This window comes from Carettochelys insculpta, chromosome 5 (genome assembly GCF_033958435.1).
Source record: "Carettochelys insculpta isolate YL-2023 chromosome 5, ASM3395843v1, whole genome shotgun sequence".
NCBI lineage: Eukaryota > Metazoa > Chordata > Testudines > Carettochelyidae > Carettochelys > Carettochelys insculpta.
The window spans coordinates 105374989-105402163 of record NC_134141.1 but is presented as its reverse complement, the minus strand read 5'-3'; the positions used below and the strand labels follow the sequence as shown (position 1 = coordinate 105402163).

Genomic DNA, 27175 nt, shown 5'->3' with positions numbered 1-27175 from the left:
ACTTTTTATGTGCTTGTGTATGTAAGCAGTGGGAACAGAAGGGATAAGAAAATTACTGTTACAGAGAAGTTACTCAGAAGTATTCTGGGCTGTTCCAGTGAAAATTTGGTTTTGATTTGCTAGAGTTATGAGCAATTTGCACATGTAGAATCAGTTTAATTATAGCTACGTTAAATGATATGCCAACGTCTCACACTAAGGTAGGCTGAATGACTAACATTACAGACTAAAACCAAAGTTACACTTTTTAAATGTTTGTGTTTTACTAAATAAGAATTTGAAGAAAAGCTACACAAAGAAAAACTAATAGTGCAAAAAAAAAAACACCCCATAACAACCACCAACGAACCAAATGAAAAAAAAAAAAAAAGTATATCGGAAGCAGGTAGCTGCTAAACCACCAGTGAGCCACGGGATGACTGACATGTTAAAGGAGCTAAGGCACAAACCCATCTGAGTGTGAGTTCTTTTCTGCCAGCAAACAGATATAGAGAACCTTTCATAACTTTTTGAGTTGTCTGAAATTTACAAAGACTTACAGCATTAGGTATCATATATGTCCAAAGGAAAGACTGCCTCTGAAGCATATCTACTGGTCAAAAACTGCAATGAATATAAGGTCTGTGGAATAAAGAATTAAACCCACAAAAGCACCTCTCTTGGCATATTCTAATTCCTTCCAAAAATCTTAATACTCATCTTGCCTATATCATAAAAACAGAAATAGAAGTGTTAAGAGCCATAGTTACTTAAATCAAAAGATCTTATTATATTTGTCCTTCCTCGCAATGTTGCCTGCCAATAAACTTCAATCACCATTCCATGTTCAATTTAAAGTGCGCTCTATCCAGCACAGGTACTAGTTCTTTATTTGCACATTTTTATTGACTAAAAAAGTAAGCTCTATTTTTGTACTTTGATGAAGAAAAACAAGATAGTTCTTAGTACCTTGGAGCAGAAGTAGGGTAAGATCCATTGCTGTTACTGATGCTGCTTTCTGGTGGGCTGGAGTTAACAGCAAGTTTGCATCGATTGTATATAGTCTAGAAGAAAATGAAAAATTTAGGTAAACAGCTATTAGAACAAGGTGAAACAGTTATTTAAAAAAAAAAACTATAACCAGAAATATAAATCAAATTTGACATCAAAATTAAGTTCCATGCTAATATTTCCATGGCATTTCACCCTTAATTCTAGTAAGACAGATTTTAAAAAAATTCCTACTGTATTTGCATCCAAGCAACTAACCAGTGCATGAAAAAATTGAGTGAAACTGATGAAAAACTGATTAGGAAAAAAAAAAAGTAAAATCAACGAGCTCATTGTTCAAGATGAGAGAAATACTGGACCACCATAAAATAGCATACATTTTAAAAATAAAAATCATTTTTATTTTTAAATTTTTGACCTCAAAGAACTACATGTGGAGCCTCTCTCATCCAGCACCCTGAGGACCTGATCACTACCAAATGAAAGAATTTGCTGGCCCAGGGGAGGTTAATGGTGTCTAGCACATTATCAACACACTTCCACTGCTTAGGGGTGGCTTAGAAGACATTTACAGGTAAATTAGAGCTAAACAACAACACAGAGCACTGACAGCCAGGACTGGAGGCTGTAAACAAACTTTAGGGAGCACAGGAAACTTGGACACACCCATGATAAGTGGTCATCCAGCTAACTAAAATCATGCGAGGTAACAAATGTAGCTGGATGAGAGAGTTCCAGACTAGAGAGGTTCAACCTGAAATAGCACATTTTATTCAACTTCACAATTTTTAAGAGATCCCTTTTTAACTGACAATTCTGTCCCACAGAGAAATTTTCTATTGACTTACACAAGTCTATTCTTAGTGTGTAGCGTATTTGTGATTTTTTTTTTTAATTAGAGCAATAATGTATTAAGGTTCACATAATGGAAAATCTTACCGTACTAACATCCAGAGGCAATATAAATACTATAAGAAAGCAGAGATACCAAGCCAGCAGTGTTGCTATGATCACAAGTCTATGTTGTTTCTTGAAGTCTCCATACCGATGAAGTATGAATAAAGCCAAAAAAAAGACAAATATTATCTCAACGGCCAAAGCTGCACCACTCATTATTATATATTCACTCCAGCCAGCCACTGTAGCTCATTTATGAAAGTGGATCATAACTGTAAGACAAAAAACACATTTAATTACATTAAAACAGAGATCCCCAAAATGTAGGGCACCCATCTTCCTCACTGGGGGGATAGGCCAACCAGCTCCATGGGGACAGGTAGGGAGTGATACCTAACCCCACTCCACATTCTATCCCAGCCCTGCCCACAGCTGCACCACCAGCTCAGCTCCTGGGCTGTAGCTCCATTCCCAACATATCTTACCCTGTTATACACATCTCTCAGAACTGAAAGGGACTTCAGGATATCATCAAGTCCAGTCCCCTACCTTCTGGGCAGAACCAAGCACCTCCCCTGCTTTTTTTTTTTTGTGTGCCCCAGATCCCTAAATGGCCCCCACAAGGACTGGGCTCACAACGCTGGGTTTAGCAAGCCAATGCTCGAACCACTGAGCCATCCCTCCTAATCCTGCTCTGCACCACCCAAACTGTGGTCTCTCAGGCTCATGGGGAAGGGTGTGTAAGGGGAGACACAGCCCTGAAAAGTTTGGGGCCCACTGCATTAAAACCTCTGAAAGATACATATGAAAAATTAGCACTGAATGCTGAAACTGACTGACATGCTTAAATGAATCATCAGACTTAAAAACAGTCCTGTTTTTCACTGACTTTTTCATATAGTTTTGTTGAGGCAGGTGTCCAAGTCAGCTGCCCCAAAAAATTATGCGGTGATTCAATGGGTTGGTATTGGACACCAACATTCACTTGGCTCATAGTACTTGTCACATTGCCCCACAATTCTGTTAGCAAAAGATAATGCATTCTTTTAGTTACATTTTTCATCTATTTATAAGGCTAACGTTCCTCTACCTTTTTGGTCTCAAGAACTAGATATCAAGATAGCATGAGTGACAAGTTCCTGTTCTCTGGATAAGAATACAGCCCCAACTTTTTAATTCATTCAACAGCAGTAACATCCCAGTGAGAAATTCTCCTCATATCTAACAGTAAAGTATGCTATTTTATCTCTATTTATTTCTACCACCAAAAATAAAATAGTTTGAACAAAAACAAAACTAGTAAGATAGAAATTTCATTTTCAGCATGATACCGAGAATTTTTTTAAATTAATGATGGATAGCCTGCCTGTGTATTTACTAGAGAGACAAGATGGGGACGTAATCTCTTTTATTGGACCAACTTTTGTTTATGAAAGAAACAAGTAGTCAGGCTTACACAAAACTCTTCTTCAGGACTGGAAAACACACTCAGTCCCTGTCTATACTTACAATGCTGCTGCAGTTCAGCTCCTTTGCTGTAGCTCTTCAATGAAGACACTACCTATGCCAATAAGCAAAGCCCTGCAAACCCAGTGCTATCTGCTTCATAGCCTCAGGTATCCATATCCACAGATGTGACTATCCGTGGTTCATTTTTGCAGATACAGGCATGAATACAAAATTGTGTATCTAGAACCCTGCAAATTTGCAGATATCCACAAGTATCTTCATCTACATACCATTTTTATGGATATGAACACCATTTTTGTATCTGCACAGGGCTGAACCAATGGGAGAGCTGCTCCCATCAGCATAGGTATTCCGTATCCTCAAAGGTGGTAGCTACATTGATAGGCAAAGGTCTCCCATCAACATAGCACTGTCAATTCCAGGGTTTAGGTCAGTATGACTATGTAGCTCCTGGGTGTGGATTTTCCATACCTGCGAGTGACAGTTATACCAATATAAGTTTGTAATGTAGATCACAGTTCAGAATATTGCAGCTAAACACAAGGTGGAAGGGATTGTTTAGCATTATTACTTCGCCCATATTTCAAGGGACTGATCAAGGTGAAGTGCCTCATTAACATCCTTCAGCTATAGGCAGGAAAGAAAAGCCATGGGGAAGTAGGAAAAGGGTTTATTAGTGGGTTATAGATTGTTGAAATAAGCCATAAAGCCACTATTTCTTGTCAGTCCATGATTTTCCACAGCATAGTTACCAAACTTAAGCTCCCAGGCTCTTTCTGAGGGTGTTGTACAAGTTTTCTTTGAGGGTGAGGACTGATATGCCACATATAGATTGATCTATTTGTGAAAAGTGTTCACCCACAGGTCATATACTGTTTTTGTTTTATTTTCCTGCGTGAGTATGTTTGAGAGCATGTGGATTGTCTGTTTTCACCCACATAGTGGTTACTGGGGCATTTAGTGCACTGGATGAGGTATGCCACATGTAATAGGTACATGCAAGTTCCATGGATCTTGAAAAGTGTGCTTTGTGGGTGTTAACAACAGTAGTGGTAGAGATGTGTCTGCAGGTTTTGTATTGTATTTCTTAGAACTTTGAATGGTTTGTGCTGGTCTCTGTGGAGCTTGCTTCAGAGCATGAATTTGGGAGAGACGGTCTGAAATCCAGAAGAGGGGGATTCAGAATAGATTTTTTTTCAGGATAGAATCCTTATCAAGTATGGGTAGTAGCAGTTTGATGATACTATGGGTGGGCTCCAGGTGGAGTGATAAGTAGCAACTGGGAGTATGCAGTCATGGTGGGTTTTTGGCCCCAGTATTGAAGCACGTTTTCTTGGGGTATTTACTCTTATTTAATGGAGTAACATAAACTTTATTAATATCTGTGTTAGCTCCATGATGATACAGGTTTTAGTTCAATGGAAAAATAGACTATGTTTCATCATATGAAATTTCAGGACCAGAGAAAAATAGCAAGTCGACAGAGCTTAAAATTTAAAATCCTTCCTTCTCTATATTTTTCTACCGTCTTCAAAAACAATTCATTTAGAGGTGTTTTGTTTTGTTTTGTTTTCCTGCTTTTTCTGAACTCACTTTTCTCAACCACTTATTTTACGTTATTGGCAGGCATTGACATGATGCCATGTGATGGAAGTTCCTTCTAGAGCATTTGAAAAATCTAGAAAGTTACATTAAAAAAGTCTACATTAGAAGAATACAGAAGTTGCAAAGACAAAACGTTAGCCAAAAGTTATGAAATGCAGAATTAAGGCTGCCTACAGAACCTTAATCTGGCAACTTGTTCACCCGCGCTGACAGTTTTTATACTTCCATTATTGCAAAGTACTTTTTCCACAGAACTCCTGCCTCATTCAGTGAGCAAATATTTTGTCTTCTCCCCATTCAACATGTGGGACACACCCTACCCCATGTTATTTAAATGCTGCTTTGAAGGCATAATTATTTATTTCTTCACAGGCTATTTTCTAAGGCATATCATCTGAGTGCTTTACACATATTAAATTATGTTCATAATACTCAAGAGAGAGGCATAGGTATTATTACTCTGCTTTACCAACACAGGAGACAGAGACAGATTGAAGTCAAAAGTGTCAATTAATTTTGTGTGTCCCCACTTGAGACATCAGAACCTAATTATTCCGAGAACTTACTATCATAAACAATCTAAAATGTCCAAAGCTCTATACCCGAACCAGATCCTAAGGTCCAATTTGGAGATCCTGACAACAAGGAACTAAATTACTGACCTTCTGGGAAAAGTTTCAATTAAAATTACTTGCCTAGCATGATCCAGGAATTCTGTAACAGTAGGGACAAAATGTTGTTTTTCAGAGCAGCATATAAATGCTTTATCATAGGACCATCCATCTTTTCTTCTTCTGCAAGCCCTTTCCTTTCTTCATTCACTATGTACCTTCCACCTTCTGCAATGGATTAAACAGCTGTCCTACAGATAACTGTCTCCTTCACTACTGAACCCTAAATCTTCCTGTCCACTGAATGAGGCAGGGTCCAGTGGGAAATGCCATAGAACAACAGGACTGGAAGGGACCTCAAAAGGTCTTCTATTTCTATTCCTTGTAATAAAGGAAGAACAAGGTATTATCGAGACCATCCCATATAGATGTTTATCTAATTATCCCGAAAACCAGGAAATTTTTCTCTATGCCCAACCCAAACCTCTCTTGCTGCATTTTAAGCCAAGTGCTTCATGTCCTATCCTTAGAGGTTAAGGAAAATGAGTTTTCTCCCTCCACCTTGTAACAACCTTTTATCTACTTGGAAACAGTTCTTGCGTACTCCCTCAGTCTTTGACTTCTCCAGACTAAAGAAACCCAGGTTTTTTCAGTCTCTCTCTCAAAATTATGGTCTAAAAACATTACTTTTTATTGCTCTTCTCTGGACTTCTTCCAATTTGTTGAAATCTTTCCTAAAATGTGCTGCCCATAACTGCACACAATACTCCAGTGGAGGCATAATCAACATAGAGTAGAGCAGAAAAAAATCTGTTATTTTGCTTATAAAGCTTTTAATGCAAGGTTCTTCTGTTTTTATCTTTGAAGCATATGTTGTTTGTGATTCACTATGACCCCCAGATCCCTTTCTGCAGTACTTCCTATGCAACAATTTGCCATTTTGTACGTGTTCCTTCTTTGGTGGAGTACTTCATATTTGTTCCAATTGAATTGCTTTCTGTCAACGTCAGGCGTTTTCTCCAGTTTATCCAGATCATTTTAAATTTCAATTCTAGCCTCCAACGTGGCAGTTCTCAGCCTTTTTGTTTCTAAGACCCATGCAAAATGCTGTAAAAACTCCAGTGTGAGTGCAAGGCACACCTTGGAGCTCCAGTTACTGGGTCTTTAGCCCTACAGCATGGCTCCAGCTGCTAGGCTGGGGTCCTCCGGTACAGACACAGTTTGTTTTGAGGGAACTGGACCCAGCATGCTTGGCTCTGCGTGGCAGGACCTGTGGAGGGCGTACCACCCCAACTCCCTGAGTCACGTCAGCAGGACACCCAGACTATCTGCATTGAGGGGAGGGGGACACAGCTAAAACTACACAGGGTAACTAAAAGGAGGGTGCTCAGCTCAAAAATTTTGAAAACTACTTAGGGTGCAGGCAGGGGGGTAGCTAAAGCTGGAGAGAGAGTAGCTAGGAACTGTGTTCCAGGCGTAGGATGACACCCTCCTGAGGTGGCTCCTCCCTGAGGAGTCTGCCAGTCCACATTCACATGCACAGGTGGCTCCTACCGGTTGTGCAAGCAAACAAAATGGGGCTTGGCACTCAGGAGTAGATGTAGTCCTAGGCACCAGCAGCAGATGGAGAAGACAGGAAACCACTGCAGCTGCCTCCACATGGCACCAGCCACAGCAGCAGCCGCCATCATGCACTATCCAATTCCAACCTGGCTGGGGCCTCAGGAACAGAAAGAGATAGAAGCACATGGCGCTGCCCCCGAGACTGGCCCATTCTGGGTAAGGCACTGCAGTTTGCTGGGTCAACATCCCATGCACACCTTCAAACTCCAGCCATGGGGGAAAGGATAGCTTAGTAGTTTGAGCATTGGCCTGCTAAACCCAGGGTTGTAAATTCAATCCTTAAGGGAGTTATTTCAGAATTTGGGGCAAAATAGATTTAAAAAAAGAATAATCTGCCAGGGGTGGTGGCAGGCCTTACTGTGAGGGCAGGGGACTGGACTTGATGAACTCTGAAGGTCCCTGCCACCTCTACGAGATACATATATCTTGGCGTTTCTGCCTCACAGGATCCTGGGGGCTGGGACTTGTGAATGTCTGAATCCAGTTCACAAGTTCCTGGGAGAGGCAGAACCCCAACTGAGAATTATTGCTTTATATGATCTAATCATTTTAAATTTCAACTTTTAAACATGCATTTCTACACCAACAGGTTTGAGATAACTGCTCATTCAAATGGAAAAGATAAAAGATGGTTTCAGGGCAGCTTGATTTATTAAATGACTGAATACTGCCTTATAGTATGGTTCCCCCAAACTCAGTTGGAACCTGCGTTAGGCTATGTCCACACTACAAAATTAAGTTGATACAAGTTATGTCAGTGCATAGTCACCACTGTATCCCAGGGTGCAAGTGGCCACAGGTGGTTTTGGGAAAGATTTGTGATGCCTCATGGAGGCAAGTTCAATTTCATATGATACACGTTTCTAGGTCCCATTATTCTATGGGCAACTGAGTAGATTTTATCGCTGCTTTTCAACCACCCTGGTAACCTGGCAACCAGCCATGTCTTCCACAAAGCACTAATTTTGCACTGCTCTTTAATGCTGTGCATTATGAACACAAAACTATAAAATAAGATCAGCAACGGGTCTTTTCACCACCACCCTAATCTCAGGGCCCCTGGTAGAAAAGGTATGTCTGTAGCTCTGCAACAGAGGAGACTTATTTGCCTTCTTTGCCATCGACTATGCCTGCCACAGCTCTTTGGGTTTTATATAGTACTACTGTATGACCTCCACCACCCTGTCTACTACAAGCAAGAGCACACTTGCTGCACAGAGCCAGCCTATTTAGCTGGGCAGTTGCTATGTGAGCCCTCAACATGAAATAAACAAGAAGAGCAAGTTAAAAATTCCTGAGGCTTTGGTGGGGGGAAGGGAAGAGATTCACCTCCGTACAGGCTGCAGGATAAGGAGTTCAAAACAGTGACCAAAATGGTCATGGTGATCACTATGGAGGCCGCTTAGGGCACTAGTGCTTCTTATGCTGACATTTCATTGCTTTATGTCCATAAGCTCATTTTATATCAACATAGCAGAAAAATTCAAGTGGCAGAAGGAGCGCTGCAGTGTGCACACTTCCATAATTAAGTGGATGTAAGCTGCCCTATGTTGACAATACTGCGTAGTGTAGATATGACCTTTATGTAACACAGAAATTATACTTATGGCTTAAAATACTAGATCTCAGATAGTGTCAAAACCAGAAAATCAAGCTCTTCAGGCATGCTGAATTTGTTTCTAAATCTTGTAGCTCATTCATGGTTTCAGAGAAATGCAAGGTAGTTATTTATAACTTTGTTTCTCCAATCACTTTATTCAGACAGGATTCCCAACTCTGGTCTTGAAATTCCCATATTGTTGTGACAAATATGATTTTAAAAATGGCATTATTGATGTGAAAATCTCATATGAAATTCCACAAAACATTTTACAATAAAGGTTTTAGTAAAAATCTTGCAAAACGTCTGAATGGGAGTCATTAACAATCCATCTAAAACACTTCACTGAAGTAGCTGAACTCCAAAAAAGTACTTTAGAACTGTTTTAAAAACCAGAAAAGCCTTTCAAAGGAAAACAGGACAAATCCTTTCATCAACATTTCTCCAGTATATTGTATTTGTTTCATAAATATTGCAGAGTGAGAGTTAACAGCTTCAGACCAAATAAATACTGCCCCCGAACAGCCCTACCCTTCAGTTATTTTAAACAGAATGGAAGTTTGCAGTCTGATGTCATCACACAACTTAACTTCTTTCTGTAGCACTGTGATATAGCAGGCCCAGAGGGCAGCAGGAGAGTGATCCTATTTGCATTCTAAGAAGCAGGCAGATATAAGCTCGCCCATTGCTAAAGGGCCCTTTGGGGAGGGTACACAAAGCCCAAGAACTCAACTGATAGAGAACAATCAAGAACTTAACAGGGACAATTGTGAAAAATCAAAAGGTCAGAAAAAGGGACTGTGAAGTGGACACCAAGGAGAGAACCCCACACAGCACAAACTCCTTCTGAAAAGGGTCAAGGAAACCAGCAGATGCTGCCCAGGTGACCTCTGCCTGGACATGTGAACAGGCAGCAAGAGAAATACATTCATAGTCACAGGAGACCCCCTCCCCACCCCCACAGACAACCTCCTTTCCCTGGTCTTATAGATGGCTAGTTTGGCCAGGGGCTAGATGAAGGCTGACAAGGAGGTCCTGTGACTTAGTGGAGCCACTGATATGGTGCCAGACTTGCTGAATCACAAACCTTCATTGCTAAAGTAGAAACATTGTATATTTTATAAATAATATGCAAAAGTTGACTAACCAATCACTTTGTCAGCACCTTGAAGAAGTGACCTAGTAATTCACACTAGCTTTTTCTCCTTGAGACCAATAACTTGACAGCAAAGCAGCAAGGAATCTGTTTGCAAACCCTTTGGGGCTAGGGGTTTGTCTATTTGTCATTAAGGATCTAGCACACTTTGGGGTACAGTAATAATTTGTTATTCAGAAGTTGTGGATGTGGGAAAGATAGGGAAGACTGATCTAAAACAGTAGTGTGAGCACACTTATTTCTTACCTCCCCCAAAACCCTCCCAACTATCCTGAGAGCAGACATAGATTCCTTGTTAAGGTCCCATCCGAAGGGTACCTATTCCTCAGGGTAACAGACATTGTGACATTCACAGGTGTGGATTTCTATCTGATTCCACTTTGTTTCCAGGGCCAGACATGGAATACAGCAAGATACGGCTGCATTCCTTCCCCTCACCTCCATACACCTCCTCCGCTCCCTCCCCATCACCGACGTGCGCCCCATAACCTCTCCCCCGTACATCACCTCTTCCTCTCCGTGCCGTGCCCAGGAACCCCCACAACCCCTCCCCCTACATCCGTTCCACACCCATACACCTGCGCCCCTCCGCTCTCCGACGCAGCGGCAACTCACTCGCGACGTAGGAGCGATCCCTCAGGCCACGTCACCCGCTGACTCCCCTGGGGCTCCGACACCCTCTCAGCACTGGGGCCTCCGCCAGGCTCTGCCCTCCTCCATCCTCCCTTGCTGCGGCCAGCCGCCCGCCCAGCTCCCAGGCAGGGTTTCACACTGCGCTTCAGCAGCCGGCGACGTTTCCCTTGACGCCCCACTTCCTCCGTGTCACCGGGACTAGACCAGCCGGTTCCCCAGCAGCTGACATTTCCCCGTAGCCAATCGCTCGCCGTCCAGGCACGTCATCGAGCGACGCCTAGCCGGGCCGCACGGGCTTCTGGGTAAGCCGACTCTGGCGCCGCTGAACTACAAGCCTCAGCAGGCTTTGCGGCTGCCTCTATTCCGCCTCCTGTTCCCCCACTTCCGTTAGGACTAGCGCGCGCGCTGGGGGGGATGGAACGTTATCCGGGCCGCGGGCGCGCTCAGTTGGGAGCTGCTGCTGCGCAGAGGAGGCGCGGGAAGGGACGGGGGTTGCAGCTGCCGGCTAGTGCGGGGACCGAGGCTGCCAGCCTGTAATGCTTCTGCGCGAGGCCGCTATGCACAGGTAACGCGATGGCCAGAGCTCGCGTGGGGGGCTGGCGGGCTGTGCCGGAGGGAAGGGGTTGGGGGTTGCGCCCAAAGCATAGGTGGCGGCGGCGGCGGCTGCTGCTGCTGCTGCTGCTGCTGCTGTGGGGGGTGCACGAGAGCGATGCCCTGGGCTTTGCTGTGTGGCTGTGCGGGGTTAGGTCCTTGATGCTGCCGTGTGTTGCGCGTGCTTCTGTCCTGTGCTTTGTCCTTTCCCCAGGAAACACTTGCATCTGCACTCCCCCCTTCCGCAGCTAGTCGTACCCAAGGGCACTGGCTTAGGGCGTTCGCTGAACGGTGGGTAATGGATGGTTTTGGCGGCAGTCTGAGCGGGAGCTGAGGAAAGGGCGCCTGAAGCCTGAACTCACCCCGTGCACATTGAGGATTTTGCAGATTTTACTGCGCTGTATATTGTGACCGTTTGGGACTTCATAGCAGTAGCGCAGTTAGATCATCCTGTTTGAGCTAAATTAGATTCTCTATTAATGGATAGCAGCGTGGGCATCCTTGTGGAGTTCTGATTATCGACAGCGCAGGGCTGAAACCTACGGCTGCTGGCCTGCTCATTGCATTTCGCAAGGGCTGTGTCTACGTTACAGAGGTCTTTCAAAAGAAGCCCTTCTGGAACAGAGAGAGAGCATTCACACACACAAAAGTGGATCAAAGGAGTGATCCACTCTTTCAAAAGAAAGCATCTACACAGTCCCCACTCTTTCTGAAGAACAGGCCAGGGATTGAAAAATCAGGTCCCATGAGGACTGCTTTTTCAAATAAAAGGACCTGCAGAGTGGCTACACGTGTTTTCTTTAGCTTTCGAAAGTGGGAGCTCTTCCTGAACCAGGAAAGGAAGAGTGAATTCTAAAGGAGTGCTGCATTCTTTCGATTTATGTTTAAAAGAACACTTTGTGTGTGTTGATGCTCTGCTGGAATTTTTGAAAGAGACCCCTTCTTTTGAAACTCTTTGGAAAGAACTTGCCAGTGTAGAGACAGTCTAAATAAATTATGCATATTTGCAAGCATTTGAGGTACACCAAAGTCAAACTCGCTGTTGATATTTTTGGTCCTCACTTCACAGATGTCACTTTGCATCACACTGTGACTGCCTCATGGTGTTAGTAAGTGCAAACATGGAAAACAAACACCTATCATTTGTGCTGAGAGTCACTGTTAGCAGTACATGGCCTGTGAGATGTAGTGTGAGCAGTTCCAGTTCTGCACAGTGAATGAGAAGGGTGCATCTGGGCACTAATATGCTGTGGTATTTTAAAATGCTGTGTAGATACCAGCTATTTAATCTTTTGATTACTTAGCTGCCTCACAAAGGAATTAATGTTCTGTAGGAAATGAGGCAAGAGAGTCTAAAAGGAGGTGTTCATTTCAGAGGCAGGATTTCTTGTTCTTAACTCTTACTCATTCAGTCAAGCCACAGATCACACTCAGCACAGAATTTACACTGGTGAATGAAACAATTCTGGCAATGAAAGATGAAGACCTGTTAGCTCTTGTGTTGTAACCCTACCCATTGTGGGACTTTCCTCTGGTAATTTGTGCAGTGTCATTTTAATAGTCCCAAGCAAATGAACTTCCAATTTTTTTTTTTGGGGGGGGGGGGGGTTTTCGCTAGTCTGCAACATGATCAGTATGTTAGGAAGACTGTCCTAATTTTCAGACTGAAGTTTCCCCTTCTTAATTTTGTACCTTTGCTTCTAGCAATTTTTCAAATTAAATAAGACACAATTAAATATATAGTCAACTCTTTTAGTCTTTCTACTAAATCCTCAGACCCCCAGTCACTGCTGGTGCCTACCCTTTCTAATGGTTTTATCGTTGGTCAAGTGCAGTATTCAGAGTGTAGAGCCATGTATCTGCTTTGTTGCTGTTCACGAGATCTCCATCCCTTTGTGATGCCATTGTTCAAAATTCTGATATTATTTTTCATGATCATATGCTGCAGAGTTGTTTGATTTTACTCTGTCTGGACGAATGCATTTCAGCATTATAGCTTCCAGATTATGTCTTTCAATTGAGTATTTATGTTTCTGATGATTTCCTCCCTGCAAAGTGCCAAGTATCATGTAATTCTTCTTCCAGTGCTTGAGATAAGTAGTCCGTTCAGCCTAGGTGTGTGTACTTACCATATGCACAGTCTCAGGATCATGGCCAGCTGTTGCATCCTAGGCTCCTGTCACTCCACCTGATAGGTTCCTGAAGGGCCTTTTTTTCCTCAAGTCCAGTCCCCTGTTCTACAGTGGGACCTCAGCATGATCCTCTGTAGGCTTTCAGGGCCGTGCTTTGAGCCTTTGGCCTCGTGCTATCTGTTGGACTTCATTGAAGGAGGTGAAAACTTCGACATGACCGCTCTCTGAGTTGCATGCCACAAAATCAGAACTGTTTTATATGATCTTCCATAAAGATATAGTCAGTTCAACCCATGCAGTCGTCTTGCCCAGTGCAGTCTCTACACATGAGCCAAGATATCCTCTTATGGGTCTTCTGCCCTAAGCTTCATATAAGACTAGTGAATAGAGGCACTTGCACATCCTGGATGTGAGGAGGGCCCTGGCATTTTTTTTTGGATTAGACAGTGACTGTCCGCAAATCAACGCTTCATAATGCCAGCTTATAGGATGAAATATCTCCTGGTGTCTATGCAGAGGATTTGAACTTGCATGTTGACTTATTATGAGCTAGCAGGGGTCACTTTGCCACAGATCATGACAATGCATGTAACCAGAGCTCAGCCCTTGTTGGTGACCTTCCTGACTCACGTTTGATCCAGGACATCTGTATGGCCCCTATGTGTTCTTATTTACTCAGTTTGCTCTTTTAGTTTATCCCAGGTCTGGAAGTGTTGTGAATGTAAATCTGTATAGGATTTTGGGATACTGTAGAAGTAGGAACTACTGCTGTTGTTTTTTCCCTGTGAATTGGATTAGTTATGGTAGGGGCCATAGGTGCGTCTACCTGTGCCATTTTCCTTTGTGCCTTTTCACTTACTTTTATTCCAGGTATTTGGGAAGATCTATTTGTGAGTGAAACTTTTGCTGTTCCTGCAGGAAACATCTCCAGGAAATCCCAGCTTCCAGCAGCAATGTTTCCCCAAGCTTCACATGGTCCTGGGACTCCTCCAAGACATCAGAGCTGCTCTCAGGCATGGGAGTTTCTGTCCTTAAGAAAGAGAATCTGGGCAGTGAGAACACCCCTCAGGAACTGCTCATGCCCCTTTGTCCTCCTCAGAAACGACAGAAGGTGAAAGAGAAGGACAAAGATTTTGTGATTGCACGTAGGCCTAGGCTGCTCCGAGAGACAGAATCAGGTAAAGTAAGAGCATCCTAAGTTTGTATCATCTTGTAACTAAGACAGTGCCTGAGCTCATTTATTACAAATACCGAATAATAGTTTTGTTGCTCCTGACAACGTTTGGTCTTTCTAAAAGTGGGGTGGACAATTTTTCTGTGGGGGGAGGTAGATCCAAAAATTCCATGATATTAATGGAGAAGATATGGCATCTGTGATGGAGGTTGGTTGCAGAAGGGAGCTTGGGGTAAGGGACTGGGATGCAGTGGAGAATGTGGAATCTGGGAGAGTTTGGGTGAAGGAAGAGGTGGGAGTCTGGGGTGCAGAAGGGGCTGTGAGGGTATGGGAGGAAGTATGGGTGCAGTAGAAGACTGACCTGGAGGATAGGTGTAAGAGGCGGTACAGGGTCTGCAGGGGGTTGTGACCTGGGACTGGGGTGCAGGAAGCGGGTACAGGGATTAGGGTTGTGATCTGGGGCAGAGGCTGGGAGGGAGTTGTGGTCTGGAGGGGTATGGAAGGGTCTGTGAGGGGGGGCTGTGACCTGGGGAAGGCGAGCAGGAAGGAGACAGAGGGTTGAGGGGAGGCAGTCTCTGGTCAGGAGGTGCTTACCAGTGTGGCTTCTGGTATCAGGCCATCAGGTCCCTATGGCCTCTTGTTTTCCATGCCTTTGCATGTGCTTCAGAATAGCCAGCTGCAGGAGCTATGTGCAGCTGAAATCAGCCAGTGGAAGCTGCAAGATTGTTCTGTGGGTAGGGGGCAGCACATGAAACCTCTCTTCACCTTTCCCTCTGGGCTTGCTGCTTTCAGACAGATGCTTGTGGGGGGGCGTGTTGGGCAGCAGGCAGGCAGGCAGGCAAGGAGCCTGGCTGAGGTTCCTGCTGGTCTGCAGGCTGGATCTGGTGGCTTGGCAGGCCAGCTCCAGCCCGTGAGCCATATTTTGCCTGTCCCTTCTGTAAGAAGTGGTCTCCAACCTTTTTGTAACCTTTTTTGAAATGAGAAGCAACCTAAGATCTGTTCTGCCTCATCCTGTTTGCTCCATCCCCTTCTCTCCCTCACTCACACTAGGCAAGGCATTGGAGTTTGGGGGAGCGGGGTTGCGAGCCATGGTCTGGAGCCTAGGGGTTCACAGTGTGGGAGAGGGCTCCAGACTCAGCCTGGGGTAGGAGGTAGAGATGGGTGCAGGAAGAGGGCTCAAGGCTGGAGTATCTGGTTGGGGTATAGAAATGGGTTCAGGGTGCAGAAGGGCTGAGGAGTGCTGGCCTATCATGTTCTGAAAAACAGGCTTCAGAGGATAATTGTGCACAGTGCTGTTGATGACTATTTTTGCACTTTTTTACACAGCACCTACGAACATATTAGATAAAGTAGTGGTAATAAGACCATAATAACTTTCCAATAAGGTAATTTAAGAACTAAGTAGTTTACTAGTGTGTGCGTGGATCAACAAGGGAATGAGATAGTGATAGTAAGGCAGGGAATCTTTCTGTTGTTTTTCAAGATTTTTGTTTAAGGGCAAAACTGCTGAAATTTGTAATCAGTAGACAATAAAGCATCAGACCTATGTAAAACCTGGTGACTGTTTTCTTAAAGGTGTTTCTTGGGATGCACTGCCAGATGAATTGCTGTTGGGGATCTTTGCATATTTACCCCTAATCGACCTACTAAGAGTTTCTCAGATTTGCAAAAGGTGGCAACGCCTAGCGTGAGTATTGCTTTTTACTCGTAGGCATTGAGAACAGTATTGCATTTTCTCTTAAATGTTGTTAAATGACCTCATTCTCATCCTTATGTGCACGTGTAATCCTGTCCACACTGAAAAGTGGCTTATATACATGTTAAGTGACTATAGAGTAATTTGATTCCTTCTTTTGTTTAAATGGGTATTGTCACTTGAGAAATACATTTATATGAAAATTCTGTGTTTGGGCTGTGCCCCTAACTAATTTAAAGTCTCTGCTCCCTTCTAACCCTGAAACGTGGAGTCTGGTCACTCCTACGTTACCACCCCCAACATATTGTAGTCAGAGCACGCCTTGGTTCTTCAATCCCTCTTAAGTACTGCGGAGAGATTTATACAGTAGCTTGGCTCTTTGTTTCAAGAATAAGAATGTTTTGCTGTCACATGACTGATCTACATATAAGTAAATTCTTGCTAAGTTGGTTTCCTTGTTTTACACATTCATGTATAGCAGTAAAAGGTATTAATGGCAGCATCCTTTGCTTTGGTCTTCAATTACTTGCAAACAAGCCAACTCCTTTCCTCCATAGGTTTGATGAATCGCTGTGGCAGACCCTTGATCTGACTGGTAAAAATCTGCTGCCAGGAGTGATTGGGCAGTTGCTTCCTGTGGGTGTAACTGTATTTCGTTGTCCAAGATCCTGTATTGGGAAACCATTGTTTAAAAACAACCGGTAAGGCTGTCACCATCACTCAGTGCGCTGGACAAGTCTCCTTTTCAGTTTTCCCTCCTTCAGATATTTCAATCAGTCTCTTTGGTTTAGCACCTCTGTCTCACTTGCAGCCTAGTGCACGGAATAACACACCAGGGTAAATATCATGGGAGCTGTATTCTGTTCTTACTTGATTCAGAGTTATACAAGAGCTGATGAACAAAGTCTTTCTTAGAATCAAGAACGACTAACCATTGAAGTTTACTTCTCTGCAAAGTTAAAGGAAACATGATTTAACTCTAGCGTAGCCCAAGATGATATGATGAGTCTTAAAGATTTGTATGCCTCAAGGTAGATAGAATTTTGCGTTTTGGGTAACCAGCTTAGTAATAGTGATGGCTCAGGTATGCAGTGGTATAAAATGAAGTATGCTACCTCAATTTTAGGAAAAATATTAAAACGTATTTTACATTGTCTTTCTCCTATCCTCTCTTTAGACCTCTTAGAGTACAACATATGGACATGTCCAACTGTACAATAAATGTTATGGATCTTCATGCTGTTCTGTGTCGTTGTGATCGGCTACAGAATCTCAGCTTGGAAGGACTGGTGCTTTCTGATGATATCATTAGGTGAGGGAGTATGATCAACAGTGTGAGGTCCCTGCAGTGCAGGACCAGGAGAACCTCTTTAGCTGCATCAGGGAATCAGCCTGCATGCCTGGCTAGGCTCATCAGGCATCCTAGCTTGCAACTGAGCAAGTAGTAGCTTAAGCCTCCAGTATGACAGCTGAAAAAGTGAAGTCTGGCTCTGGCTTTATGATTTAAGGGTTAGCACTCATCCAGCCCAAAGTGAGAGGCAGAGGGCAAAAGGACCCAGATCCACTCTGCTTCATCAGGTTCCAGCCCAAGGCCCTAGGAATGACAAGGGATCAATCCTATTAGGGAGATGTTTGGGGAACGTGGGGTCGCTGCCTTACTTCTCAGCAATACTACAAAATTAGCATTTCTGTTTCTTGCATTACTTCTTACGAACATCTCTGGGTTACTCCGTGGCCAGTAGGACCTGGTTTTCCATCTCCTTGTTAGATATCCTGCTCTCCACTCCCTCACTGGTTTATCACTCCTGGGGCAGTCACTTGCCTCCCTCCACCACCCCCAATTTGGGCTCCAGTAGCTGTTTGGCATCCAGGGACAGGCATCTTACTCTTTCCCTGGTCTGGTTCTAGCTGATCTGTGGGATCCTGCTCTTATGCTAATTGCCACGCTCTTGCACTTCCTCCAAGATGGGATTAGCTGAGCCCAACAGGGTTAGTTATCCCCCTTTATACTGGAATAAGACCACTCCACCCATTAGAGGAAGTATTCAATAAAGTTTTTATATGCCACCTTGTATGCAGAAGACTTCTCAAACAATTTATGAATATAGGCCTTCATCTTGTAAACACATAGACTAGCACAGTCTTCATCAAAATAACACTTGGGTGCATATGTTTGCATAGGCATATTCTTTTACAGGGCTGGGCATAATTGTTTTTCTACCACAGGAATGCAGCCACCTCTGTGGTGAAACTTGGCAGCTGTTTAATAGGTCGTAGTAACAGAAAGAGCAGAAGAACATTAAACTGCAGGGGAAACATTCAGCTAGAATGTAACTATCCAAATAGCAATTTGAGCAGGACCCTAGGGATAACAGTCCTTTTCAAGTGTGTGATCTGTCAAGTACTCTAATGCAGCAGGTAAATAGTTACTGAATATTTAATTAACTGTTAAATTGAAAAGCTAAGGCTTATTAGGTAAAGATGCACAAATGTATATTTATCAAAGTAAGGCCATTCTGAGCCTGGAATTTTAAATTATGAAAACAACAGTAACATTGATAATACCAGGTGAGATGTGAAAATATTTTGACCCTCCATCTGTGATCTTCTTTACAGAAGCATTGCTCAGAATTCTGGCTTGGTGCGATTAAATCTCTCTGGATGTTCTGGGTTTTCTGCAGAAGCACTGGAGATGATGCTGATCAGCTGTTCTGAGTAAGATTCAGTTAATTTATATACTTGTTGATATTCTTGAGAGAGGATAATTTGAGCCATCCCTTGTATAACTTTTATGAACTGTAATTTGGGCTCTTGAACATCTGAAGAGAGTATTTGTGTCTAATGAAGATTCAGGTAATGTTTTTGTTAAATTTTCTTTTGTTAAACTTGTCTACCTTCAAGATGGATACATTTATCTGAAAAACAAAAACAAAAAAAAATCCAGTTAACTATCTCTGTTGTGAATATTCTCAAACAAAGTTTTTTATCAGAGGGGTAGCCGTGTTAGTTTGTATCCGCAAAAACAATGACAAGTTCTGTGGCACCTTATAGACTAACAGATTTTGGATGAAAGCCTGCAAAAGATTAAGCTCTAAAAATTTTAGTCTATAAAATGCCACTGGACCTCTTGTTGTTGTTGTTGTTGTTTTTAAAAATGATTTTGTTATTGAAAGAGTGGCAAGCCAAACTCTGTCGAAGTGAAAGTATCTCTAAAAATTGTGAAATGGCGTTTAATGAGCCCCCTTGACATAGTGTCCAGCTTTCGGGGAGGAAAAGATTTTCATGTTAAAATGATGGTTCAAAAACACACAGAGGTGTTTTAATGGTGATGTAGCACCATTATAAAAATTGTCAGCTTACGAAAACTAATATTCTGTGATCTGCCAACATAAAGAGGAATGGTCTGTCATTAGGGCACTGAACTGGGACAGAAAATCAGTTCAGAGTTCTTTTGTAATGTAGGAGAAACTACTTAACGCAGAGGCAGGCTTAACGTGGTGGGTGATTTTAACTCTGAGTTTAAACATATTTCCTCAGTCATACAAACACAAGTTGCTTAGACGAAACTTTAATCTCTATGCCACCATTTTCAGTCTGTAAAATTTGAACTCTGCCTTTTCTTGTCTAGTTAGATTGCAGATTGTCCCTGTTTAGGACAGGGACAGTCTTTTTACTACATGCATGTGCACTGCCTCGCACAGTGAGGACAGGGTTGGGACTGCTAGGCCATTGATTCTCAACTTGTTTTGGGCTCAGGAGCCATTTGTAAATGTCCATGTCTGGTTGTGACCCAGTGAATAGTCTGGAGGTGGTTTCAGCTGGATCATGCATTATAGGCAGATGGGGAGCAGGCCCTGCTTGACTGGTACCCCACAATGGCAGCTGCTGTGCTGTGGGTCTGGCTTGCTCTGGGCATTGCAATTTCTGGGGTTGCAGGACTGCTGAGGTTTGGTCCCCCACCCCAAACTGGACCAAAACTGTGCGAGTGGAGTTGTGACGTGGCTGATGGGTACAACGCCACTCAGGCAAATTTGGCCTACCTAGACTCCCATCATTATGATGGGCCAAACCTGAATTGAGACCTTTGAGGTTGCACTGGTTGGAGCAGAGTGGTGAGCTGCACCAGCCCCATAGGCCAAGGGCTGTCATGTGACTCTGAAACATTCCCGATCCATGGGTTGAGGAAATGCTGGTTTAGGTGGTGTATTTTAATAGTAGGAAACAGAACAGGCACCACAGAGCATGTCACAGGGGCTTGATATGTTGAGCGGAGCTACCCTTGTTTGCTGAGTATGGGGTTGACACACCCCATCACATGGCTGATGGGAGTCCCTGTCTGTGTCAAACAGTCACGATCAAGGGTCTTGGACCCTGTTGGCACAGAGCAAACAAGCTGTCTGTAGCATTTGGGTTTTCTGGCTCAGGCAAACGAAAGCAGTTGGGACTTAGTTTCCTCTACCCCACTCAGAAAATCATTCAGTCAATATCAGGGGATCCCAGTAGCCACATCTGGTGGTAAGTATAAGGCAAGGAGACCCAGTCCTACCTACTCCACCAAGGGCCCAGTGAAGCCAGTAAACTCTCTATACAAGGTTCAAATATCAGCTCCTAGCAAATTGTCTGGGCTTCTTGCTACCATGAAGCCCGTCTCCAGCATCTCCTCCACTGGCAGCAGCTCAGCATTTGTTAGCAGTCAACTGCTCTCTTACAGTGCAACTCCTCCTTTTTCTCTCCTCTTGTCCTTCCTGAACAGTTTATACCCTTCCATGTGCCAGTTGTGAATCATCCCACCAAGTCTCTGTTACTCCAATCACCTCATACTACTTTGTGCCAGGGCTTCTAATTCTTGCTTTTTGTTGCCCAGCCTTCTTGCATTCGTGCACAAACACCAGATAATCTGCTAATTGGCCTAACTTCTCCTTTTGCAGCAGGGTCCCCTCTTGTTGTTGTTGTTTTTTTTTGTCCTGGTACCACACTTCCTCGCTTACTTCAAGACTTATGTCACTGTCCCCCAGTGAACCTCAGTTTGCAAGCGTGCCTGCCAAGATGCTAAATGTGCTTTAACCCTGTTCTTGAGGAACCCATAAGGATGAGAAGAGGACTGATTTCTTTGACCTATGTTGAGACTGCCAAAATAGAATTTTAGTAGTTGTGGTTATTTATAATCTGGTAGCACTCACCGTGTAATAGACATTGTCCACATGAAAAAGTCTCAAAGCACTTACAGTCTAAGACAAGCAAAGTGTGAAGGGTTGAAGAGGATTGCAATCAAAAGTGTGATATTTCTGTACATTATAAACTAAATCAGATGGCCAGATTAATAATGGGTAATAAGGAAAAAGCTGTACTTTTTTTCCTTTTAAAGGTGGACTCCTATCCATTAGGAACCAAATGGACAAATACTCCACTCCAACAACAGATGCTGATTTTTTTTGTCATAATTTCCCTGAGCCATCTATATAATCTGAGCTCTAGAAATTTAGTTTGTTTAATGAAGACATTTGATGGTATATATCTCATCTCATGTACTTTTTTTTTTTTTTGGCTATATGAATAGTATGTGTATGCTTTTATGCCAAATGCGTTTCTGCAAGGGTTCCAAATGGATGTATTTTTATTTGTGTGTAGACTGGAAGAACTGAACTTGTCCTGGTGTGACTTCACAGCTGATCACATTAAAGCATCAGTCAACCACATTTCTGCAAATGTAACCCAGTTAAATTTTAGCGGGTACAGACAAAATCTGCAGATACCAGGTAAATGGCAGCACTGAGAACTGGTATTCTAGGGGAATGCTATGTGGAACCTTAATTAAGTGTAGCTGTGGCTGTTTAACCATTTGCATCTCATCTTAATCTGTTGGACCTAGAGTATTGATATCTAAATGTTATGGGGCTTGTACCCACATGAGTGTCTGCTTTATGTAGTACAGTTCATAAAACAAAACATTAGCAATAAAACTGAACTGCAGGTTGTACCTCTCTAGTCTGGCACCCTTGGGAGCTGACCATTGTGGAACAAGAGAATTTGCCAGACCAGTATTGCCAGCAGCATTAGTAACACTCCCACTGTTTAATGGGGTCTTAGATGGCATTTAGGGATAAATTACAGGTAAATAACAGCACCGTACACTGAGAGCCAGGACTGGTGGCTGTAAAGAAATTTATGGCACTAAGGGAAGCCATGATAAGTGGCCGTTGGCTAACTAAAATCATGTCGATTACAGAGGTTGCCAGACAGGAGAGGTTCAATTTGTAAGATTGTTGTTGGTTTTTGTATATGAGCTCAAACACCGATAGCCACTTTTTTATATTATAATGTAAAATGGCACTTGGATGCCACAATCAGGAATCTGAGGCCCCCCAGACTCGGTACTGTACACACCTAATGAAAAGGTGGTGCCTCTATTACAGATCTTAAAGTTAAAGGCAATCAAACAAAATAGTTTTCAGTCATGAGGAAAGAACTTAAAAATTACAGGAATTTAATTTGAATAGTAAAAACTTCTAATATCCAAAACACAATTGCTAGAAAGATAAGTGTGTTCTACATGAATAATGTACATGTTTATTTTTCCCCCCCCAGATGTTAAAATACTGGTTACAAGATGCCCTTATCTCGTCCAGTTAGATTTAAGGTAAAAAACTGTGTATCAGAAACTCTTCAGTGGCCCTGAATCCCTGTAGCTTAAAGATGCCTTTGGCTCTGTTCCTTTCAGGCTGCAACTTCTCTACCTGGGGCCTCAGCACAAAATCTGCCACATGCACATCTGGGTTTCCTCTAGCAGAAGCAAGGGGAAAACATGAATCATATAGTCCAGGTAGATTTTCAAACCAGGCTTATCATTGTAATACCTGAGCACCTTCAGGCAAGATTTTTTTTCCCAACCCAGATGTCACTCCTTGGAAGATTTTCAGGCTTCCTCTGGGTTCTGTTCCGATTAAATTCTTAAACTGCGCCATCGTTACCTCTTTGCTATAGCACTAACTATCCCAATAGACTGTGATTTTCTTCATGTTGAAAGGTTTCTTAGCCTCTCCAAGCACATGCTGGCCAGCTCAAACATTTTGAAGGTATTCTGCTCAAACGTACCAAAAAACCCCAAGTAAACAAAACAAAAAACCAAAAAAACCCCACAGAGAACACCCCTAAGAGAGAAATTGTTCATAGAAAGATTCTGCAACTCACCTTTTGGGCTAAAAGTTCTGAGTGTGAAAACAGAAACCAATTTGAGATGTTGCTGTAGAATTTGCTTACTTTCGGTACTGAGCAAGTTCTGTAGTGGGGGGAACATATACCAACTTGTTTTAACATAGGTGACTTTATCTGAAAATTGGTTATGAACTCCTCCCCTCCAGCTGTCTTAAATGTGGTCATAATAAATGTTAGGCTGAGTTCACTCACAAGTTCCTGTAGCTCTTGCTGGCTGAAATCCTAAGGCACAGTAGACAACTTATGTGCTAGAGCCCCAACAAGATGGAAGTACAGCCTGAATGCGGTACAGGCAAAGATATCTTAAGCTGCCTTTGTGTTGCTTGGGGTTTAGGGCTGTTTTCAGTTGGGGCAGCTGTCACTGTGTTGCATTGCTGCTCTCCATCTTTGTAGTGCTGTGGGTACTTGTCAGATTCCAGGGTTGACTATTGAGAGAAGTTCAGTGAAACCTTGAAGATAATGGCAGTGTTAAGGTACAGTGACTTCCAGATGAGAAAATGGTGGCCTTGTATATCAGCTCTCCATGTATTTAGTGCTGCTGACTGTAAGTCAGACGGTATACAGCTGACAGTATTTTCACGAGAAATGTGCTAGTAACACGGACAGAAAAACACATTTCTGGAAGGGAAAATCTAAACTCATTTACTCTGAGGGGAATTCTGAACCACTGGAGGCAGAATTCATGTCTCCACTGCAAACGATGGGGAAGCTGCATGTGGGTGAAGCATGGGGAGCTCATGATGTCACATGCTGCTGGCCCCCTCCTCCCAACTTCAGAGAGCACAGAGCTGCACAACTGAATGAGAGTGCAGCTCAGCTCTGCTGATTCTGCAACTAAAGGATTCCTCCTGCATCCTGGTGCTGACTGAGCTCCCCTGGTGTGTGTGCTGGGAGCCACCCACTTTTCTGTGCAACAGTGATTGCCCATGGTGGGGCACAACAAGGAACTTGGGGGGAAATAGGGAAAGTGTGGTAGTAGGGTGGGGAGAGAGGAAGGAAGGCAGGCAGGGAGAAGTGGAGGGAGATGGTGATAGGGAGGAGAGGGGCGATGGGAAAGAAATAGAGCAGGGTACAGTAAACCCTTGAGTTATGTGGGAGTTATATTCCTGCAACTCCCATGTAACTCAAATTTTCACGCAAGTCAATGGGGAGATGGGAACCAGGCTGTGGCGGGGAGCTGGGAACTAGGGGGCAGCCTGGTTCTCGTCTCCCCTGGGAAACTGGCCAGCCCACCACTTGTGGGACCCAGGGAACTGACCAGCCATGTGCTGATCAGTTTCCTGGGTGAAGCCAGGCAGCAGCCTGTCTCCTGGTTCCCCTCCCCTTGCAGGGTCAAGAAACTGACCAGTGCAGCAGCCTTGGTCAGTTTCTTGGCTCCAGCCAGTGGAGGGGAGTCAGGAACCAGCGGTAGCCTAGCTCTCAGCTCCCTTCCAGTCCTTGGAGCCAGGAAACTGATCAGCCCACTGGGCTGTTTCTCCCTGTGTTCTCCCAGCTGCTTTCCCCAGCAGCGCCAGTGTCAGGGTGACAGCCGTGCGGCTTGGAGAAGGGGCTCTTAGCCTGTCTAGCTGCTGGCAGTTGCAAGCAGCTAGGCAGGCTGACAGCTGCAGAGCAGCTTCAAGTTGTGCTTAACTTGCATTAAAATGAGTTATGTGCAACTTGAGGCCGCATATTTTGCGGGTTTACTGAATGGGGAATTGTGGGGGAGAGGGAGTAGGAGCTGGAAGTCGGGGGATGGAAATCAGGAAGTAGGAGCCAAGCATGTGATGGTCCCTGGCAGCAGCTCAGACTCCCCAGTTAAGTAAGCCCACCCTCATGAGCTTCACTGTCCCAGCTTCGCTGTTCCCCGCCCAATGGTACACAGACTTCTACCACCACCAAGCCCCACTTCCCCAGCATGTCCCTCGCCCAGGAATCCCATCTCCCCCCCCCCGCCCCACTGAGTCCCACCCACTTTTCATCTGGACTCCCTGCAGAATTCCATTGCCCCAGGACCCAGAACCCTCCCCCCCAAAAAATCCTGTGCTTCCAGCTCTCCCTTATACCTGGATGCCCTCCCTCTCTCTAAGCCAGCTGCATTTGGACTGCCCCACACTAGGCTCTTCCTCACTTGGATCCTACCAGGCTGAGCCTGCTTGTCCCACTCCTGGATCAGAGGCCAGGGCTGGGTGTGCATGTGAGACTCTGTCCTTGGTGTGCCTGACAATGACAGAAAGGGCCCTGCGGTATTTCTTGGGCAGGCTTTTCAAGTACGTCAGGTGACTGTGTCCAGGTGGGACTGCAAGGCCATGTTCTACCTCTTTGCTTCAAGTGGACTATGCGCCCCACTGCAGTGCTGATGTCACCACATTTAATACACCAATAATTTATGCAGGATTTTGCAAAAATATAAGATAGTATGTGCAGAATTTTTGTGTACAGAATTCCCTCTGGCGTAAATGACATCTGCTATTGAAGACTTTTTTTGCCTTTTAATGTATTTGTAACGTGAGTGTAAAATGTCAGTGTAATTTGATTTTTGGTATATCAGCTAATCGCTGCTTGGAACTCTTGCCATGTAGAGCAGTTTCCTTTGTGACCTACATTTTTATGCCAAAACAGCTTTCTGCAAAACAAGCTTCAGCTTTCTCCTCACCAGAAGTTACAGAAATTGGTGATGAATTTCTAATATGTAAGGAAGAAAACATGTTAAATTTTGAAATAATTAATAAGCTGATGAAGAAAGCGTTTGAAGGCAGGTTAGTGTTAGATATGTGCAAAACTTTTCTCACTGAATTTCAGAAACACTTAAAACTTTGCTTCTGTTGTGTTCTTGGAAAGTAATGTTTTTAATCTTACTTTTGTAAATCACCTTTATTACAGTGACAGTGCAATGTTGAAGCCTGAATGTTTTCAATATTTTCATCAGCTCATCTGCCTACAGCATTTGTCTCTTAGCAGATGTTATCAGATATCTCCTGCTGACTTACTGTGAGTAATTTCTTACACCCCTTATAGTTTACTATTAAAACTGACTTAAAGTGCTGTCGAAGTACTTGGTACAAACTGTTTGAGATCCTGAACTATGTAGATTTAAACAGCAAATAATATCTTTCAAAACAGACCCAATCTTCCCCTTTTAAGAAGAGGTGCAGGGTTGGAAGGTGTGGGACACAGGCAGAGGTTGGAATGGAACTGATGATTACAAAGGCTGCATCTGCACTAAGAGAGAAAATCGAATTTCAAGATGGTAGCTCAGTATTAAAATGTGACTGTCTTCACACTTAATACCATTAACACTATTTATTGAGCCGTAATACCGATTACAAAATATTGATATTATGGGATGAGTATAGCATCAATATTGAATTTAAAATCTCAGATCAAGGCTAGTGTGGAAATGCCATGTCCTTAACTCGAATTTGTTAGCCTCCAGAAGTGTCTCGTACGTATCCCATAAAGCTACACGGTGACTCTCCAAATATGACTGCTTCATTGTGCACTATCAGGTGTGCAGGAAGACGGTCAAAGTAAGCCCGCAAAGTTTTGATTGAATTTGAATTGGGATTTAGCAGCCCAGCCCTGGAAATATAAAGGGTGTCGATTAAGGGAAAAAATCCCTTTCCCCATCATATTGCACCACATAGGTAGCAATTTTTTGTAGCCCTGTACTGCAATCATGAGCGCTCCAGATAGTGATTTGACTGGCACTTCTCAGGCTCACAAGAGAGCCCCTGCTTGGACCCACCAGGAGATATGTGATCTCATTGCCATTTGGGGAGACCAGTCGGTGGTGAAGAGACTTTGGG

The 27175-nt window shown here is 43.6% G+C and overlaps 3 protein-coding genes across 10 annotated transcripts in view; 1 reads left to right on the top strand and 2 right to left on the bottom strand.

Annotated features, from left to right (window-relative positions):
• LMBRD2 (LMBR1 domain containing 2) overlaps positions 1 to 10825 on the bottom strand; it is a 45199-nt gene extending 34374 nt beyond the window's left edge. For all 4 annotated transcript variants that reach the window (XR_012645792.1, XR_012645791.1, XM_074995653.1 and 1 more), the window contains exons 1-3: positions 10568 to 10825; positions 1930 to 2159; positions 949 to 1043 (exon numbers count right to left, since the gene is read on the bottom strand). Coding sequence is in view for 2 of the 4 variants with exons in the window: in XM_074995653.1 (XP_074851754.1) it covers positions 949 to 1043; positions 1930 to 2103 (269 nt within the window). In the remaining 2 variants the exon portion in view is untranslated. The remainder of the gene's footprint in view (positions 1 to 948; positions 1044 to 1929; positions 2160 to 10567) is intronic.
• A 171-nt stretch (positions 10826 to 10996) lies between these two features.
• Positions 10997 to 27175, top strand: part of SKP2 (S-phase kinase associated protein 2) — a 68358-nt gene continuing 52179 nt past the window's right edge. For 2 of the 5 annotated variants that reach the window (XM_074995662.1, XM_074995660.1), the window contains exons 1-9: positions 10997 to 11150; positions 14227 to 14486; positions 16058 to 16169; positions 16736 to 16879; positions 17356 to 17490; positions 18795 to 18893; positions 21807 to 21934; positions 22764 to 22815; positions 26250 to 26357. In XM_074995662.1, coding sequence (XP_074851763.1) covers positions 11122 to 11150; positions 14227 to 14486; positions 16058 to 16169; positions 16736 to 16879; positions 17356 to 17490; positions 18795 to 18893; positions 21807 to 21934; positions 22764 to 22815; positions 26250 to 26357 — 1067 coding nt within the window. In that variant the 5' untranslated portion in view covers positions 10997 to 11121. Of the gene's footprint in view, positions 11151 to 14226; positions 14487 to 16057; positions 16170 to 16735; positions 16880 to 17355; positions 17491 to 18794; positions 18894 to 21806; positions 21935 to 22763; positions 22816 to 22896; positions 22999 to 25988; positions 26126 to 26249; positions 26358 to 26489; positions 26636 to 27175 lie in introns of those variants that run through there. The other 3 variants (XR_012645793.1, XM_074995661.1, XM_074995663.1) reach the window with 3 other exon arrangements.
• NADK2 (NAD kinase 2, mitochondrial) overlaps positions 18903 to 27175 on the bottom strand; it is an 80662-nt gene continuing 72389 nt past the window's right edge. The window contains exon 12 of the mRNA XM_074995658.1: positions 18903 to 19093. Coding sequence (XP_074851759.1) covers positions 19090 to 19093 — 4 coding nt within the window. The 3' untranslated portion in view covers positions 18903 to 19089. The remainder of the gene's footprint in view (positions 19094 to 27175) is intronic.